General features: G+C 45.1%; 1 protein-coding gene and 1 long non-coding RNA gene across 4 annotated transcripts in view; one reads left to right on the top strand and one right to left on the bottom strand.

Annotated features, from left to right (window-relative positions):
• NLG-4 (neuroligin 4) overlaps positions 1-20,069 on the top strand; it is a 446,966-nt gene that overhangs the window by 79,778 nt on the left and 347,119 nt on the right. For all 3 annotated transcript variants that reach the window (XM_031982034.2, XM_031982031.2, XM_031982032.2), the window contains exons 2-4: positions 11,980-12,363; positions 14,322-14,795; positions 16,845-17,020. In XM_031982034.2, the coding sequence (XP_031837894.1) occupies positions 14,407-14,795; positions 16,845-17,020 (565 nt within the window). In that variant the 5' untranslated portion in view covers positions 11,980-12,363; positions 14,322-14,406. The remainder of the gene's footprint in view (positions 1-11,979; positions 12,364-14,321; positions 14,796-16,844; positions 17,021-20,069) is intronic.
• Positions 1-20,069, bottom strand: part of LOC143174329 (uncharacterized) — a 233,856-nt gene that overhangs the window by 31,825 nt on the left and 181,962 nt on the right. The gene's annotated exons all lie outside the window — the stretch shown is intronic.

The following is a 20,069-nucleotide window of genomic DNA, read 5'->3' as shown; positions in this document are numbered from 1 at the left end:
GAACAGATAAAATATTTTTCCACTAAATTTTGTAGCGCAATCAGAGCGTGTCTACCTCCAGCAGCATATTGTATCCCGAAGTCTATCAAACTTTCGACGAAATGATAGCTTCAAGAAAAAGACAGTTGTATAAACATCGAGAACTGATCAAAATGAGAAAGCAACTCCAAGGAGAATTTTCGAGGAAGAAAATTCAGGGTTTTGGAGATTCTTTCTTCGCGAATAATTCGTTTTCCTATGGAACTATTCCGTTCGATTTGAGCCGAATGCTTTCTTATTAACGGTAGAATGTCCCGGGCAGGTTCAAGCGAGCACGAGTGTGCCCATGTGCATGTAGCCAGACGGTGATCGATGAACCAGTGAAAACGTTGAGGCTACGGTCAGCCATCACACGGTCACTAGAAAAACTGTTTATTTTGCGGAGGGCGTGCAGGTCACTGAATAATTCTTTAACGTTGTCAAATATTGGTCCGCGTGAAAGTGAAAGCGATCTCGGCCGCCTCGCCGCCGACGTACTCCACTTTGCCGATCGATTAAAAGTAACGCCGATAGGTTAACACGGCCGGAGGTTATCGCATTAACGCCGAGCCAGATTCGACGAACGCCGCGGCGTTTTTCCATTTGTCAATCCTCCTTTCGCGATACTTTATAAAACCATGGGCCAATCAGCTGTCAGGCCTTACACAAAAGACAGGGTTCGATGACGGGCCAGCAAACAAGTGGCAGATTAATTTCGGCTGACAGTTTAATTGCTCCGGTACGGATTAAACGTACACGGTAGGGCCAGCTGGACATTTTTCACGGCCAGCCGAATAAATAACGTCCGTTCTGACGGACGGACGAGCTCCAGTCACTCAGGAATTTCAATTTTCACCGTCATCCGCCGGGAGCCGATATAAAGCATTCAGCGAAACGGCCGCCCCAGTCAGCCCGGAGCCGGGCGCTAACAATTTTTCATAGGAAGCTCCGAAGAGTGAGAGAGAGTCCTCTCGAAAAAGCCGAAGAAACAAACACGAAATCCGGATCGGATTTTCGGGATTTCGAGGCCGTCGGGGATCAGCCGTCGCGCGGGTGCTATTCCTGCGTGGATGCCGAGCCTCGCGGAAGCGTGACGGGCCACCCACCGCTCGGTAAATCGAGGGAACAACGCTCGAGGAAAGGGGAGGGCGAATGGCCGGCGAAAATACGGAGGAAAGATAATATTCTCCGCTGAGCAATAACCCTGTCGGGACGGATCCATTCCGCGGCGCAGTTTCAAGTGGGCGACCGCCGCTCGGACACCCGGAGAGGGGGTTGAAGTTCGTCGTCATTGTTCCGCGAATTGGATTCGCCGGGCTTACGGGCGGCTCTGCCTCGAAAATCGGCCGGCCATACGAGCCCGCGCGCTCGTTGCTCGGCTAAGAACGGCCCGCAATTGCCGCCCGGGGATTCCCAGCGAGCGTCTGGCCCGACTAGTGGCTTCCGTGTCCTCGCGCTCGCGTGCGCGTTTTCTTACGGGGTCTCCTTTGTCCCTCGAATTAAATTGTTCGCGAGCTGGGAATTGGAAAAAATTGCCCGGGGAATGAGCGGCGCGCGGGCGGGGCCGGTCCGCGCGAGGATTCTCGCGAGGATTCTCGCGAGGATTCCCGCGTAAGCCCGGAGAATAAGTGCTTCCGGCGGATTATTATCTCCGCCGAGCCGAGGACTGAAGGGAAATATTCAAGCCCCTCTTAATTTGCGGCCGAGAGACGCTTCTCGTTTCACTTCGCGACGTTCTTCGGCCCGGGAACTGCGGCCGGGAAAGACGCTTCACCCTCTAAATTCATTTGGACGCGCTGATAGCGTCTCCGGGTGCCCGGGAAAAAATGCAAGATTCCAGCTCCGCGTCTCCGCGAGCGCCGAGGTCAAAGCGTGCACTTGGTTATGATTAAAAAACGCGCGACGCGAAATGCGCAGCCACCGGTGCGGGTCAACGAATATTGCGACCGGGTAAGGGACGTTCCGCTCGCGATGAATTTGGATCGGAGAGGCTCGTGGCGAAATTTCCGTCGCAGATCGACTCCATCGGCGGGGGAATCGATTCGGGACACGGAGAGCTACTCTCCGGAGTACCCCCTTTCGCCCAGACAAACGACGGATTCTAGACAGTCAATTTTCCTCCATTGTACGCGAAACACCGCGTCAAGCTGCGCGCTCTCCTGCAAATCCTGTTCTGCGGACTTTTAGAATCGATTTGGAATCGATTTCGGCGGGAACGTATACCTCGGGGAAGAAAAGATCTTTTGGAAACGTTTATTGGCAGTGTCAGTTCTGTTTCAATTATTTGCATCAGATATTCACCGAATGCACGCCTCGAATTTTTCAACGACAGAATAAAGACGTGAAGCATAGGAACGTAGTAAATCGCGACTGGTTTACTTTTAGCTTGCCGTGTCCGTAAAACTAACGTGTAGACGAACAGCTCGTGTCCCTATTGAAAATTTGCATTCGGTTATTCGGAGTTTTTGAACGAAATTCGGCGATTTTTCGCTCGATCCACGAGGAGGAACGCCGATAAATATAATCTGGAGGCCACTCGCAACGCGGAAACCGTGTTCGATTCTCGGGTCGCGCTGAATCGAAGATTACCGGCGCGATCGATAGTCGTTCACCCGTTGGATAGGGAAACGTTAAGCGAGGAAACCAGTCGCGCGGGAGAATAATCGGGAATCTCGGCGCGCGAATTAAGGGCACGGACGATCATCCACGGTCCGTCCGCTCCATTTACGAGCCCCACATTTAAAAACAGTTTCCAAATCACTGAGGATCCCATTGGCATCGGATGCCGCCGGAATTTGCCCTCGAAAAAATCTTGGCCACGGATCCTTTGGGGCAGGATGCTGCGGGCGAACAGTGATGTGTGTGCATTGACGGAGAGTTAGCTTCTGGGATCGAATAGAGGGAATAAAGATGTTTAGAAGCGTGTTTAGTTTAGTTTGAGATATTCTGTGAATAGATATATTTGTGAATAGACTGTGCGTACGTATATATTTTGAGTAATTGTTCAAGGCATTCGAATATTCTAATTGGTATTCGTTGATATCGATTTTTGTTTGCGGTAAATGAATTTGGAATGTTTCAAATGTACCTGAAGATAATGGTGGCGAAAGAATGGTCTAGAAAGTATGAGATGAATGTATCTAAGTATATATTGTGCGATTAGATTTTCGTTTATCGTTTTATTGCGAGTCGTGTAGTAATGATATTATTTATACAAATTAAATTTTCTTTTCTCTGCAGTATTTGATAATATTAGAACTCGGAGATAGGTTGTTTTGTAATGTATCAGCAATTGCAACTAATTTTTATAGTATTCCTAGCGAAGATGAGAAATGCTATAACATTTCTTCAATCATTTATTTTCCTTCTTAATACAAAATCTGGATGTGTGGAAAATCGAATAATTTTAGGGTAGTTTCTTTAACACTAGGTTTACGGGCATTTATTGTACAGTTTATTCCATCGTTCCTGGAGAAGTTGATATTCGTTCATTTAGATTTTGGAAATTCTAGAAATAGACAATCAGGATTCATATTCGTGTAATTGGATCAACGAAAACCGATTGAAACATTTACCAAATAATGTTTATAAAATTCTGCGTCAAATTGACGCGTTCCGTAAACCTAGTGTCATTCATTAAAATATTTAGTATCATAACTGGTCCAATATCGGAGCCTACAGAGTTCAAAGGGTTAATCCCTAAACCGAGGTAGAATTTAATTCCGAATAAAAAATAGTAAAAACTAATCGAAGTGATATTAACCCTACATTAATGCATAATACAAACATCGAACACCTACACACCTCAGAATTGAATGAGCCGTTAGAACGCGACACAGCATGTACGAATTTCTGAACGCAAAAGGAAACTGCAGCGCATAACGACACCGAGCAATAGCCGTCTATGTCGATCACGTCGCCATCACCGTCGAAGAAGGGTTCGAAGACTTTCCTACTTCCTTTTGTCGTTGGGAAGGCCCGACCAAACACCCGACACAGAATCGATTTTCCCTATGCCGCGTAACGATCAAATTCTGCGGGGAATCACCCGGTGAGCGTCGATTCGATGCAGTGACCAGCCCTATGTCGTCTCGAGCTAGTTTCATCCCGTATCTTCCGCGCCATCGACGGGGTTTACGTACGACTATTCAAGTTCAAAACTCCCTTAGTCTATTTTGCAGGCGTTCTTCCGCGATGTTCGTTGAATCGATTGAATATGTGGGAGATTGAATCGTGGGAGATCGTTTTCTTACGATATTCGTTGCGCTGAATAGAAACGAAAGGTGGGGCGAGTGGAGAAATGCGGATCGAAGAGAGAAGATTTAACAGTGGCGGAAAGGTAAACGTATTTTTAAGGACAATGGTAAATGCAAGGAGGGAAAGAGATATAAACGAATTAGCGCGCGGGCAAGATGAGACAAAGACAACAGAAATCCATTCGAAGTTCGCGGAAACTGGGATGCTCCCGGTAGAACTAGGAACGGGGGAATATTATTCCCGGCGGGCCGTTCGAAGTATTCTAACAAGCCAAGAAAAATTGTTGAAACAAACGGGGCTGGCCATCGATCATCCGTGACGTCCGCGCGAGGAAAGTTTCATCCGGCTCCCAGATGAGCCGGCATTATCTTCTTTCGCGGACAAGGGCGCAACGGGGTCGGGCGCAATCGTGGAAATTTAATTGGAAAAGTTTCCGCGGCGGCGTGCCCCTCTCGAATCGCCAAGTGCTCGCGATGTATCGGCTCGCGTTTCAATCCTGGACCACCGTGGAACTCATCGGAACGCGCTGCCATAAATCGGCCGTGTAATATTCTAGCCGATCCTAGACATGCGCGGAAGAGGGTTTCGGTTAGCAGAGTGCACTTTGCGTAACGTTTCGGCTTTGAATGGAGAAAAACGCCGATTAAAAAGGCGAGCTGTTCGCGACTTATGAAACAATAAGCCATACGTTTCCCATTGAAACGTGTATGAAATACGTCGATGTTACGCTGACACTCAAATGAAGAAGGGAATTTTAATACTTCAATGTTTATTCATTACCTATGATGTAATACAAAGATGGAGTAAGGACAAATTCAATTTTTAACCTTTCGTGAAACCTGCGAAAGTCACGAAGTGATGCATTACATTTGCACCGAGATATATAACCATTACGTCGTCCCATAAGTTCGTGCCGTGGTGTGTTTACACTTCTTGAGTTATATTATGTAATTACAGAGCGCTACCAGGGGTTGAGTGGCTAAATCTTTATGCTTCAGTTTAGTCGGTAAAAGGTATTCGAGGGCGAGTCCTGAAGTTGTAAGAATTTTACGTTTAATAAAATATTATATTAGATTGTAAAAATACACGGTGCGAACTAACTACAGGACTAACGTATTATTAACCCCTTGCCTTATAACAACGTGTTAGACCCGTGGTGAAGATTTTCAACGTCACTCAACGAACACGAATATTACTCGATTTATTCGAATAAAGTAAACACTATTTTTCTGTAATCAATTATTCTACTTAAGATCAATCATAGACATAGAATATGCCTACAGTTTTTCTCTTTTTCCAATAAATTATTAATGACAAAGTAGTCGTGTCGAACAGAATGAAAAAGAAATCAGCAAGGGGTTAACTGGTGATGAAGATTTTGGGATTAGTTTAACCGTTCGATCGCGCTTCTTTCCTTTCGATTTAGAAACTGAATGACGCTTTACTATTTTTACAAAGACAAATTTTAAATAACGCGATCGTTAGATTTTTCCAGTTTTAGGCGGGCAGTAAGAAAAATAAGAATGAATAATTAGAAGGAAAAGAAATGCATAAGCTTCATCTGATTCTACGAACCGATATACTGGCACTTTTGAACAATGTAACAGAGTTCAATGCGCATGGATAAAGAAACTATTATACTATTATCAACATATTATCTTGAAAGTAAATCTGCACTTAAAGTCTAGTATACAATTTTTTATCGTTCCTTCTAAACTGCCGATGGAAACATTTCGCACGAGCTTGGCAGCAAAATTGAATAACACCGTAAAGGGTTAAAAATCATGAAACCAAACAACACGGTACACTCGACGCGATCGCTTTAATATTTCGACGTCCCCGCCCGCGCAGCGCAGGGGTTGTAAGCAACGTCTGAGTTTCGAATGCCAGTCGAAAGTGTCGAACTCGGTTCGGTTTGGACAGCGACGAGAGCGCGAGCGATCAAGTGGAACATCAAACAGAGCCCGCCGGTCGAACGGCCGGGCATTTGCCAATTTTCGCGAGCAGCCAAGCCGCCGGGCAAATTTCTAATTGCGTTTGCCGGAATTCCGGATGCGGTAGTCTTTCGACGGTGGTCGCGCGATCGCCACACCGAGCGGATGCGCGAGTGTGCGCGAGCTTGAAAATGCAATTTGCCTCTTTGACAGTCCCGGCAACGCGGCCCGGCCAGATTCGAATGCGGCAACAATGGACCCGCAATGTATGGATTCACCGCGTTTCCTGGACAATACCGCTAATCAGACAACTTCCTCCTTCACCGACGAAAGAGTACGACTTCGCGTCGGACATTCGTTTCATCCACTTTTCATCTGCAGCGCGCGTGTCGCCGATATTGTTAAGGCCAAATAAAATGGTTTGCGGGGAAACGCGGCGGCTGCGATTTTTTTTTTGGAACAAAGGCACGAAACTCTATTATTTTCCTTTTCGCCGGACGAACGAACTTTGTGTTCCGCTCTTCCGAGAGTATCGCCCGCGGGCTATTTCGCTTAACACTAAACGCACCGCCACTATGTACATCTATCGGTCAAATAATTGGATATAAAGTAAAAGTAAACAAATCATACGATACATTTTTCTTAGTGAAAACAAGAACAAAAGGAATGAATAAAAATTTTGAAACTGATTAATTGGACAATATAAGAATTGATATCGAATTAAATGGGCGAAAGACGTAGAAGTTTGAATGAAATTTTAAAATCGGTCATTTGATCGGTCGTGGTGCGATTAGTGTTAATAGGCTTCGGTCTAAATTAGCAAACCGTATTGAGCAACGTAATGTAATTATTATTCGAAGACGATTATCCGGAGTAAATTAGTATGTCGTGTTTTAATATGAAATTACATGTGAATAATGCTTGAATTTTGCGAACGTCTGAAATTATGATTTTCTCCATTCCTCTTTTCGAATCTTTGCGTAGAAGACGTAGATCCTCGATCCTTCGTTAGTAGATACCTATTTAATATTTTAGTTGATAATCTTTCCGCTGCTTTCATCGAAGGAACTGCACCAAAGTGATCGCGTTCATCGAATTCGAAATTATTAAGCTCGACTCGACGTTGCAACGAATTAATCGTGTATAGATATTCATTACGAAGTACGTCAGGCGCAAAGTAGTCGAACTATTACCGCGGGTCGATGGTTTTAACCCTCCCAAACAACGAGCGGTATCGATCATCCTTATTCCATCGACGTCTATTCGCAATTTACATGGATTTCAGGGCTCGTGGGTGCTTAGAAGTTTGCCCGTCGTTCATTTATCAGGTTACACGTTAATCGAGTTAAGGGAAGTTATGGTTTATAACAGCGAATGCAGATGCGTGCGTGTCCCGGACTGTTACCGCGCGCCGGCAAACTTACAGCAGAAAGGCAGTCGTAAGTTGAATCGCTGCCGCCGTACGTGCCCGCCGCATTATCTCTTCCGCGCGACGATTTCGTCGGGCTGCCGAGCGATTACGGGACCAACGGGAAGAAACGCTCGAGCGTGAGAATCCAGCGGCGAATAAGCCTCGGCAAGTGTACCGTTCGTTTCGTCGATCGTCCGCGCGAAACTACCGGCCTTGTCAAACGCTGGCTCCCGTCACCGTCAACTAATTGATTCGTAGCGAAAAAAAAAAACACCCCCGACGCTGAACCGACAGCATGACAGCGCTAGCCTGCAGCGGCATTGTGCATCTATAAAATCTTCCCCAATTAACGGTAACGAGACAAATCGAAAGCACAACGACACGCTCGCCCCGTCCAACCGTGAAAAGCTGCGCCTCGGATTGGAAGAACGCTGACACGGGATTTATCGCGATATTCTGCATGCTGATAAATCGCGCCGCTTGTTATCAGCGACAACATCGGCTCCGGGAGGGCTCTCGCGGACCCGCACGGACGAAAGTCAATTAGAAGCGGCACGGCTGGCCGTCCGGAGGCAGGGGACGTGTTTAGAGCGATATTTATTAACCCGTGCTACTCGATGTTGCTACTTGGCATGATCGCTGAAGCGAGCGTGCTCGTTCTGTCTTGATCGGAACGCTGAAAAAGTGATCGGGGATTTAACAGTACGTGCAGCGCCGTGATCGGACATCGATCACTCGTTTAGACACTGCGATTTCGTTTGGCGCACGGCTTGACAAACGGTGGCGCGATATGAATATAGTCGGACGTGGATCCGTCGACTGTCGTGTCAGTCGGGAAATACTATTTCGCTGTCACGAGTGTCGAGTCTTTGTAGTCGATTAATCCTTGGAGTTAATATATTTATCTTTTTCTTGATAAACCTTTAATAGAGATTCCAAATTATTGTTATATGTACTATACACTATTACAATGTTAACCCTTTGCACTCCGAAGGTGCCTCTCAGTCACTCGATTAGTGCACCAAATTGTGAAATTTTGTATTTAACATTAAGTCTTGAGTAATCTGTACGTGAAATGTGGAAATAAAGTACCATCGTTCCCCTTATTTTGTGAATAGATTCCTCGTTAGGTTTAAAAAATGTCATCTATATCTCATGAAAATAAACTCAATATTTCTAGTGACATATTTTTGGAGCGCAAAGGGTTAAAGATGAAAAAGCTCGGAGATAGGTTGAAATTTCTCAGAATTTTCGTACTCAGTCTTCGCTTAGCTTTCAAATGCAACGTACAGGAGACTCGACGACGCAGTTTCGAGAGTTCCAACATCCGCAGTGTCCAAATATGTCAGATTGCATTTCGCCCGCGCCCATCGTCATCCGATCAAACGAAATTCTATTACGCGATGGACGAATTTGCGAGCCGAAGTAAAGCTCGCAGCCAGCTGCGGCACCGTACTCGACGTTGCGCCGGTGTCCTTCGTCGCCTGGGCCCCGTTGTTCGAGCAATTATTACTACTTGGCAAACTCAAACAGGCCGACCCTCGAGCGCCGGTTGGCAGCTTCTCACAGCCGGCACACGGTGAACACGCACACGCCGCTGTTCGCGTCGGCACGTGCACGCGTGCTCGTTCGCCGTGAACCGGCCCGGTATGCGAACGACTGGTCCACAAATTCGAGGACGGGACAATCGATGCGTAATAGAGCGTGCCGCGATTAGCGACGCACCACTGGAAGTCACCTGCTTTTGATCCTTCCCCGGGAACTTGCGATTTCGGTCACGCGCGTCACTTACCTTCTCGGAGCCGAATCTTTCATTCAATGGAACATCTCTGAAAAGGCAATCAGCGAGGAATGGAGCGTCCTGCGATTATCGACGGTCGTCTAACTTTGATACTTCCCCAAACATTTGCCATTTCGAATACTATTTTACGCAGCTCTCCGAAACTGAACTCGTTCGATAGAGAACCTATAAGAATGTACTAAATGCCTAATAAACCGTTCAACGATTACTAACGTCTGCTCTGTTCTGATAACTTTCTAAACTTCGATATGCATCATCGTCCCTTTGAAACTGAATGCTTAGACTTTATTTAGGGGTTTACTGCTAGTCGGACTATGGCGGGTAAATTGCTATACAACCGATCAAATTGTAAACCTGAACGTGCAAAGGTATAGGGCAATGTAGCTTCAGTTAATTGCAGTACCTTTTAAAGCAGCACGAAAAACAGGACTTTTTGGAATTCCCGTATGTCACGCCACGACTGAAGATGACCGTTAGGTTGGAGGCGTGCGTTTCATCTGACCTTCTTGCCGATGACAGTAAACCAGAGCCAACCAATTAGGAATGATCACTCCGCCAAGCACAGCTTTAAAGGGAGCTTGGGCCGAAATAGCCAGATATTCAAAGTCGTACGAACGACAGAGATTTCTCCAGCTGAGAAACTTTCGATACGTCGAATCATTGTTATCCTCGTACTGCTAAGTTTGTTATACTTTCAATTATATCCATACATTGTACAGTGCACGGATTATTTAACATTCCTCGCGCACCACAAGAGATCCTTCGAGCCGGATCTCAAGAAACAAAACACAGCGAACTTTCGATTCATTGTAACGAGCCGCACAGTGCGCCAACGGTGAGGCTGTTGTTACACATGAAATCTGCGGAAAGGGGATATAAGCGTGTTCGTGGAAGTGGTTATTGAATCCGACGAGCAAACTCGTAATAACTCCATCGACTGTTCGAACGAAATTCAATGTACGAACGAAAGTAAGAGTACGTCGGAGCACCGGCTCGCGCTGCCCGTTGAACGAGTTTCAATGAACGTTGAAGCGATCCGGTTACCTTCGACCATGATTCTTTGCATGCCGACAGCGCGCGCTGCCTGCGGTTGACTGCGGCAGCAACTGCGCGTAATTTCTCAGAAACCCGCGCTCATTTCAATGCCTCCTCTATCATTGACCGCGGCACTCGCCGCCTCCAATCCCGGCCAGTTACGCATCTGAGCACAGCCTGCCGTCATGTGCCCTCGCCAGCCCGATAATATCTGCGCCGTGGAGTCGCTTATTGGGTAGTTGTCTAATCGACTGTACGCCACGATATAGGTATACCAGCCGCGCCGATCACTGGCCTTGTCCCTGGACTCCCCCGATTAGCCTATTTAACGACGCTAATTGTATATAAAACGGTGCGTCGTTGACAGCCTTCCAGCCTCCTTTCAGAAGCGACTTCCTTTCCTCGCGACGCGAGAGCTGGGACGAGGATCGTTAGATGTCCGACAATCTAAACGATTATAATTAGCTTCGGTTTATTACGATTAACCTCAGTGAACTGTCACGAGGCTGAGTAAAGGAGTAGATTGAATTAGTCGATGAAGGGTTGAAAAGTTTGAGGAGATATTGTGATCAATTACAGGTCGACGCAAATGCGATCGAAGTTACAGTGTTTGCAGTAACTTGAACTTGACGGGAGAAAGCAAACGTTTTGTCCACTTCGTTAACCGGTTTTCTGGAATGAGATTGCATACGACACTTGCTAATCTTGCCACTGTTCAAGTAGTTTCTGATTGTATTAATTGGAACCATCAAGTGTTATGTAGATAGTGTTGATCTAACGAGGATTCCATATAAATGAAATTCGAATGCAATAGAATAGATAGGGCTTGCGACGATGAGCTTAACGCCGTTTCAACAGAAACGGATCTAGCTTTAAAGTTAATTTGAAGCTAGAGAATATCTAATTAGAATCTGATCTCAGCGCCACAGACATTAAGAGAATAATCTGTTGTAAGCTTTCTCAAAGTGACTATTTCCAATGGTTCTACGTATTTAAATCTCTGTCGGTTTTCGAAAAATGCTAGAACAACTTCCGGGTAAATTCGATAGCAACGATGGGTCGAGCTTTAGCGATTCCGCGAAGGACGGTTCCATACTCGAAACCGGACGGTTCAGTATCAGAAACTAGCATCGATGTTTGACAAGGCTCTCGATCCTTCTCGAGTTTCCCTTATTTTCTTGACTAAGACCCTCGTCTCGATTGACTTATCGAAAAGATACAGCCATATCTTTTTACGTCCTCGACCGCCGGCTAGGATCCCTGGGTACATACTGACTCGCCGTCGTTTCCGAACGGAACGATCTCAAGATCTCCAGAGAAAAGAATAAAGAGATCGCTCTCAGTGCTCGCCGATAAAAACCGTTGTTCTTTTTTCTTCTCCGTTTCCTTTATCTCTGTTATCGTTCTTCCCTTCCGCGCGTACCATTCGCAGGAGGAGACGGTCAGAATTCTTTCTCGGAACTATACCTCTTCCAACAATTCACCGATCGAACGCAACAATAATGATCTTTTCTCTGTTGCAGGACTCTGACGGACCCAACAGCGTTACCTAGGACTCCTTGAACACCTTCGAATATCCTCCACTGCTCGACATCTCGATTCGTTGGGAAGAACGCTCGCACGTTGACCGAAAGTCGCGAACTGACTGTCCGCGTAGATGAGATCGTGCGTCGCGCGGGTGTCTTCGCCTGGTGAAACTTGTATCGGCGAGCTCGCACGCGGAAACGCAAGAATGAGGCTGCAGTCGAAGAGTTAATCGCGAACGATCCATCGGAGAGCACGCCGACCCGCGACTCGCAGACCGCGAAAGATGCGTTCCGCCTCGTAGACGCGCAGCCTCGTCTGACACTGGTCCCTCTAATCCGGAGCGGCGCGAAGCTAATCAAAGTCAATGATCCAATTTGATGGTAAACTGGTTCAGCCAATTTTTCCTCGTGTTTCTCGGCAATAAGTTCATAGTTACGAAACCCTCGGGCGAACTACTAAACCAATTCCGAACTTTCCCGATGCTCCCTCCCACCCGGCGGGTCGAGAGGTTCGTGCGGAGTTAATCGCAGCTACTTTTATAATTTAGACAGTCTGGCTAATTAAGGGAAGCGCCCCGAGACTTTCGCAGCGACCAACAGCCGGAACGAATAAGAAGGAACCCGTGAATTCGATAAAGCCGCCGACCGTGTCGTCTCGAGCACGCGAGATCGCTCGAGAACGACGATCGCCGCGACGTCGATCGATTTGCGAAATCCTCGGCGCCGTTTCGTAGAATTTGAATTCAACCTCCGATAAAACGGGCGTCTTGAAGATAGATTCCGGAGGAAAGATCGCAAAGTCACTGATAAGCCGCGCAGGGATCATCCAGGAGAGCCGTGCGTCCGAAATATATCTTATCTCCTTTTTCCCGGCTTTCCACGCGCGCGGATGACGGAGGGCACGTGAGCCAGTTACGCGATAACGAACGGCAATCTCCCTTCGGGCCTGATAAGTGCTGATTTCCATAATGGCCCCGCGTACGAGTTCGTTCGAACGGGTTCGGGACTCCGGCTGACGTCTTATCGGCCCTCAAACTCGGACGGTGATCGATATCGAATTGATACGCGCCACTTCCGAGCGTTATCCAGCTTCTCCCCGCGATCGGGCGGGGTAATGATCTTCGGATGACACGGCGCCGCGTAGCTTTCCAGATTAGAAAGGGCTTCCGCGCGGGGATCGGCCGTCGATCGCCGCGCGCAGGGCTGAATCCAAATTCGCGCGTATCACGGGAACACGGCGACTTTATTGTCCCGTCGGGACTGCTATCTCGGCTGATTTCAATTAAGTCCACGGGACCCCTGACGTGTCAGTCGGGCAGAGCTCGACTCGCAGCTCTTATCGAGCCGCTCGTCTCTTACGAGTCGCCGCGTTATCCTTTCCGCACGCACGCGTGTCGCGCGGAATCGTTTCGTTTTATCCGACATCGACGGGACGGGGATGAAAATATCCGGCGCGAGATGGGAATTTCAGACGAGCGCGGCCTAGATAGGTGAAGGCTTGCTCGTGGAACTGTTTCACCCTTTTGGGTGTTGCCGGAGAGCTTCGACCCGTCGGGAAAGGGTCAGCTTCGTAGAGAGGCCGCCGCTTTGAGGGTACGTCACAGTGGAACCTCGGTTAAGTGGGCTAATTCGGGTACAGGTGATCTGGATGATCCAGAGCAGAGAATGAATTATCGGAAATGTGCTGGTTACGTGGGGACGGGTCTTTTTGTGCAATGGAGAATGCATTTTTATTCGCGAAACTGTTTATGTATCGATGAGAAGTATTTTTTAGTGACTATGTTCCTTTGTGTAGCATGAAACTTGTATTCGGAAGCGACTCTCAGCTGTTGCTTGATTCAACGAAGTTGGGAAATTTAAAATTCACTATTCATTTTTGCATAATGTATGAAACATTGGAATAAGACGATAATAATTGCGGAAAGTATCATCGATTTCACCGGAAAATAATAAATTACATAATTAGTTACGCAGTCGAAGATTTAGTATCAATATCCTTTATCTAATTCTTCTGAGAGAGAAATGATAATCGCTGTACACGTAACTTCAGTCATCCCCTAATACGGTAGTCGAAAAACATCGAAGGCAGGAATATAAATCCGTCACGCGATTTCCAAGCAAAGTACCTCCGTTCTCGATAGTTGATCTCCATCCGGCGAATACCGAATGGACATCCGAGTGTCTGGATAATCGAGATAGATCCAGTGAACCCGTAGCCCCGGATGATCGATGCAGCGGATAATCGCGACCTAGTTAACAGGGGTTTCCACTGTGCGGGTAAAAATCGTCGGGGACCAGTGCCAGATGATTAGACGAGCCGGTTCCAATTGAAATTCCAGGGGAAGCCGCAAGTTTGCTCGGGGGTGTCGCGCGTTTGGCGCTCGAGTAGGCCTAAATGAAGAGCGATCGCCGCGGGGACAGGTGATGGATACTGATTTCGCGGAGCGGCGGTGGTGGGGCGTTCGCGCGTGCCTGTGTGCGTGTATGTGTGTGTTTGTGCGCGTGCGCTGGGGGTCGCAGGCTAATCGCGGCGGAAACGCGCGGGGGGAGGGCCGGCCGAGCAAGATGGAACTCTTCCTGATTCTCGTCTGTCTGATTGCACCGCCCACCCTCTCGCTCTCGATCAAGAACAAGCCCAATCCACGGATCGTCCAGACCCGTTACGGCGAGGTGCAGGGGGTCATACGGTCCTTCGAGAGCGCCAAGTTCCTCAAACCAATCGACGTCTACCTCGGGATACCGTACGCCACCCCGCCGGTCGGGAGCAACAGATTCTCGCCGACCAGGGCGCCCAGTACGTGGGAAAGAGTCAGGTGAGCCTTACGATTTTCTTCTAACTAGTCTTCGTGAGCCTTTGTTCAGTTCAGTTCTCGTTCTTTGTGTGTGGACTGTAGATGTGTATGGATCTGTGTCTGTATCTAGGTATATCTGTACAGATCTAAGTCTATGTCTGGATAGATCTATATTAATCTATACCTATATCTAGATTGATCTATGTTGATCTATATTTATATTTCGACAAATCTATATTCATCTATATTTATATTTAGATAAATCCATATTGATCTATACCTATATCTAGATTGATCTGTATTCATCTATATTTGTATTTAGATAAATCCATATTGATCTATTCCTATATCTAGGTAGATCTATATTCATCTATATTTGTATTTAGATAAATCCATATTGATCTATACCTATATCTAGATTGATCTGTATTCATCTATATTTGTATTTAGATAAATCCATATTGATCTATTCCTATATCTAGGTAGATCTATATTCATCTATATTTGTATTTAGATAAATCCATATTGATCTATACCTATATCTAGATTGATCTGTATTCATCTATATTTGTATTTAGATAAATCCATATTGATCTATACCTATATCTAGATTGACCTGTATTCATCTATATTTGTATTTAGGTAAATCCATATTGTTCTATTCCTATATCAAGGTAGATCTATATTCATCTATATTTATATTTAGATTGATCTATATTCATCTATATTTATATTTCGATAAATCCATATTGATCTATACCTATATCTAGGTAGATCTATATTGTTCTGTACCTATATCTAGATAGACCTATATTGATCTACATCTATATATAGATTGGTCTATACTCATCTATATTTACATTTAGATGAATCTATATTGATGAATATCTATATGTAGATAGCTCTCTATGGATATAGCCATATCAAGGTACATTTAAATAGGTTTCTATCTATGTTTAGATAGATCGATATGGATCTATATCTACATCAATAGGTATAGATGACCATAAATCCTCTTTCGCAGTTCAGTATAATCCACATAACGATAATATTCGTGTAATATAGATAACCCAACCTAAGTTAGTAGCATACGGAGTGATCGAAATCGAACGGACAATACTAACGTTGCAGCGCGATAAATGATAGTGCTATCGAATCGCGATCACTGTATCTTGACAATTTGTTTGATTTTCATAGAACGTATTCTACCTTCTGGCATCCTCTTAATGCGCGGATTCTTAAACGTATTCTGCCAGCATATTTCCTGCAAAGTTATGTCAAGCTGTTCCTTTGAAATTCGTTCAAGTATTCAGCCAGTATGCCCTTTCATATCCGCCATCCTGTCATTCCGCGCCGGTCTTCGGAATAGAAACGCGTTTCAATGCATCTGACTTTTGCTGAGCATAGAGAAATCATGACGAAACAGTTTTCGCCATCGGCTACAGGGAAGAAGGCGCGAGGAACGTAATCAACGCGTTCGTGACTACAATGGCATTAAAACAGGACAAGCTGTTCTAAATCAGAGCACACTGTCGTTAAATCGCAAACTTGTTACGATTTAATACACCAGGTTCCGTATCTAATGAAACAAACGACACTAGGAATCCGGTATCTCATCCAGTAAAAATTACCCCCATGAAATATCTTAACCAGTATGAAAATCCCGACCATTTCAACGAACAGTCAGTACATCAACAAGCAAAAAGAATTCAGAAAATTGATCGAACAAGTAGAACGCGCCGATAGAAGGTTAACAAAGTCGACCAAAGTTGTTTATTCCACGTATGACCAGAATAAAACAGCAACGATCGATCCACAGATTCGCAGTGTTACTCGTCGGACTCTTTCGTGGAGGCGGAATGATCCGATCCCCCGCTAACTGAGTACATTTCGCTCGCACTCAGGCGGATCGGAATCACTATCCATCTAATCGTAAAGCGAGACAAAGGGGGTGGGTCGAATTCTCTGTAATCATCCCTTCGTTGTGGTTTTCCCGAATTGCGGGGCCGCGCCGTTCGATTTATCCGCGTCGTCACGCATGAGCGGGCTCAAGCGAATCCCTCTTTACAGATTATCGAACTCGGTCGGTCCAGTTTGCCCCCAAAAGCTGCCCGACATCTCGAATGAGCAAGAAGCACTGGAGCGTATGCCGAAAGGCCGGCTGGAGTACTTGAAGAGACTACTGCCGCATCTGCGGAATCAGAGCGAGGATTGCCTCTACTTGAACATCTACGCGCCGGCTATGGGTGAGTATTCCTTCGTTTATCCGCTTACACTCCGAACATTTCCGTGGACAGGCATTATCGCTCCTCGCCCCGAGGTATCGAAGGACAGCCGGGGTATGTACGCTTCAAAGCGTCCCCGTGTCGAGCGGGAAGAGCTGCCTGCAATACCACGCGATTACACTCCGCCGAGAGGCTTTTGTCTGACACATATCGATTCGTGCTACTTGATTAAGGAGGCGCTCGCGTGTTACACGGCCGGCGCGTCTTCTTATGCTCGACGTTCGCAGCGGATTTCTATGAAACTCTGCCTGATTTGATTAGGTTCCCGCGGCTGTCCTATTGTCTGATGTATATTGATCTCGTGCTATTTGGTCTGATGCATATTGACTCGCACTGTTCGATCTGGGAGGATTCTAAAAATACGGCGCACCAGTTTCGAGAAGAGAATTCATCGATCTACAAATTATTCGAATTTAGTTTCGACTGTTTTGAGATTTTATGGAGTTTGTGTGCAGTTTTTGGAAGTTTCTTTCTGTGTTGTTAGATATTTCTCTAAAACTATACTACTGTAAAAGAAACTTCTTGGGAATGTATTATTTACCAAGATGCTGCTTCATTATTTTAAGGATTAATAGCTTACTTCATAGATTGGTTGGTCCATTCTCATATTGACTCGTACTGTTTGATCTGGGAGGATTCTAAAAATACGGTGCACTAGTTTCGAGAAGAGAATTCTGTAGGTTATTCGAATTTAATTTCGTTATCGATTATTTTGAGATTTTATGGAGTTTGTGTACAGTTTTTGGAAGTTAAGTTTCTTTTCGTGTTGTTAGATGTTTCTCTAAAACTATACTACTGTAAAAGAAGCTTCTTGGGAATGTATTATTTACCAAGACGCTGCTGCTACACTATTTTAAGGATTAATAGCTTACTTCATAGATTAGTTGGTCCATTGTCTTCCGTACGACGCGAAACAAAATGTCCAGCACGCGAACATTCAAGCACGAGAGAGCGTAGGGCACAAAAAACCGAGGAATTCTCGCACGCTTCGCTCGATTTCCAGGTTGGAATGCCATTACTAATGTCCCGGGTCGCCTCTGGTAATTAATGGCCGGCCGTGGACCGCGGTGTTCCGTCATTTTATTAATTGGCGCGAACCGACGTAGGTCCGCCAGTTGCGCAGCTTCCGTTGCCGCGTAAATTGTACCCGGAGCTGTCTTGATGGAAAGACGAATCGATGTTATTAGATCCTGTCCCACATCGGTGCGCGCGGAAAAATTTGTTTTATGACGACGCCGCCGGACGACGTAGCGCGAAACTTGTTAGCCGGGTCAGTCTGCAGTCGAGTAATGAATATTGAAATTGATTTAATGCTTCCGTTTGCCGTTGGAGCACCGCTCTGGATCAATTCGGAATATTTCGGGAATTTAATTGCTGCTTCTCGATAGGGACCGAATTTTTTGCGCTCAGTAAAAGCCGTAAAGCAATTACGGCGGTCTCTATTCTCCTCCCACTTTCGTTGTCATTCGATTTATGATCTCCAAACCGTGTAATGTGGCAGAAAATCATTCAAGATTGCTAAAACATTCCATGTAATTAAACTGAAATTTATTCAAGATGTAACTTAACTCAACGTGTAACGCGACTAAAAATCAATCAAAATATCTTTGAAATCCAGCCTACAGTGTAATACGAGCAAGAATCACTGAGGGTAGCTATCCCGATTTGCTCGGAACTCCCAGCGCAGCGAGAGCTCCGTCGAATATAAAAAAAAGATGAATAGTTGTCCTTCTATCTTGATGCCATGTTGCACGGCGAGACGCGCCGCTCGTTGCGCAACGGTCGAATGAAACATTTCTTGCGACGATACGCTCTCGCAGTTATTTCTGCCGAACCCGTGTTCCGCTAGTCGGTTTCTACTAGTTATTCATGATCGCCGAGTAAAAAGTAAGCCGGCAGTTGCACGTGCCGCAGCAGCGAGCGGTGGAAGGATCAGCGTCGTTTATCTGCGGGGAATTCCACTGAACGCGGTCTGGTATGCAGAAAGGGGCCCGGTAATCGAATGACCGGGAAACTGTTAAATATTTAAGCGGCGGAATATCGGCCACAGAGAATCCGGAATCAAAGGGGCGCAGGCTTAACGAACTCTGCACAAAGAATCCCTCGTTATGTTATATGGACGACTAAAAAGTTTAACTCCTAAGAGTTCTCGGGGCGCTGCTCTTCCTACGTGGACGCGTTAATTATTATTTTACCCCTGCTAATTGGAAACACTGTGTACAGAGTACGCGTTTGCACGAGCGAGGTATATCGAAGGTGATTGTGAATTCCGGCCCGTCTTAACCCCTTGTCGTATGATAAAAAGAAAGGCTTGTGCAAAGATTTCTAGAGTAATATAGGAAAAATGGATATCATTCGATATTAATGGACTGAAGCGAAATATTGTTTTATTATGGATATTTCACCTTCAGATTATTAATAAATTATTAATAATGGTAATAATATTATTATATTAGAAATACTGTTTCACTATGGATATTTCACCTTCAGACCATTAATAAATTATCATTAATAATAGTAATAATATTATTTTACTAGAAATATTGTTTTATTATGGATATTTCACCTTCAGATCATTAATAAATTATCATTGATAATAGTAATAATATTATTTTATTAGAAATATTGTTTCATTATGGATATTTCACCTTCAGATTATTAATAAATTATTAATAATGGTAATAATATTATTTTATTAGAAATACTGTTTGATTATGGATGTTTCACCTTCAGATCATTAATAAATTATCATGAATAATAGTAATAATATTATTTTATTAGAAATATTGTTTCATTATGGATATTTCACCTTCAGATCATTAATGAATTATCATTAATAATAGTAATAATATTATTTTACTAGAAATATTATTTCATTATGGATATTTCACCTTCATATCATTAACAAATTATCAATAATAATAATACTAATATTAACAATAATAACGACAAATTATTAGTAGAAAAATAAATCAGATAGACACGGACGCAAAGAGAATTCCTCCGTGCT

This window comes from Nomia melanderi, chromosome 3 (assembly GCF_051020985.1).
Source record: "Nomia melanderi isolate GNS246 chromosome 3, iyNomMela1, whole genome shotgun sequence".
Taxonomy (NCBI): Eukaryota; Metazoa; Arthropoda; class Insecta; order Hymenoptera; family Halictidae; genus Nomia; species Nomia melanderi.
Note: the sequence above shows the minus strand (reverse complement) of the source record. Positions and strands in the feature narration are given on the sequence as shown.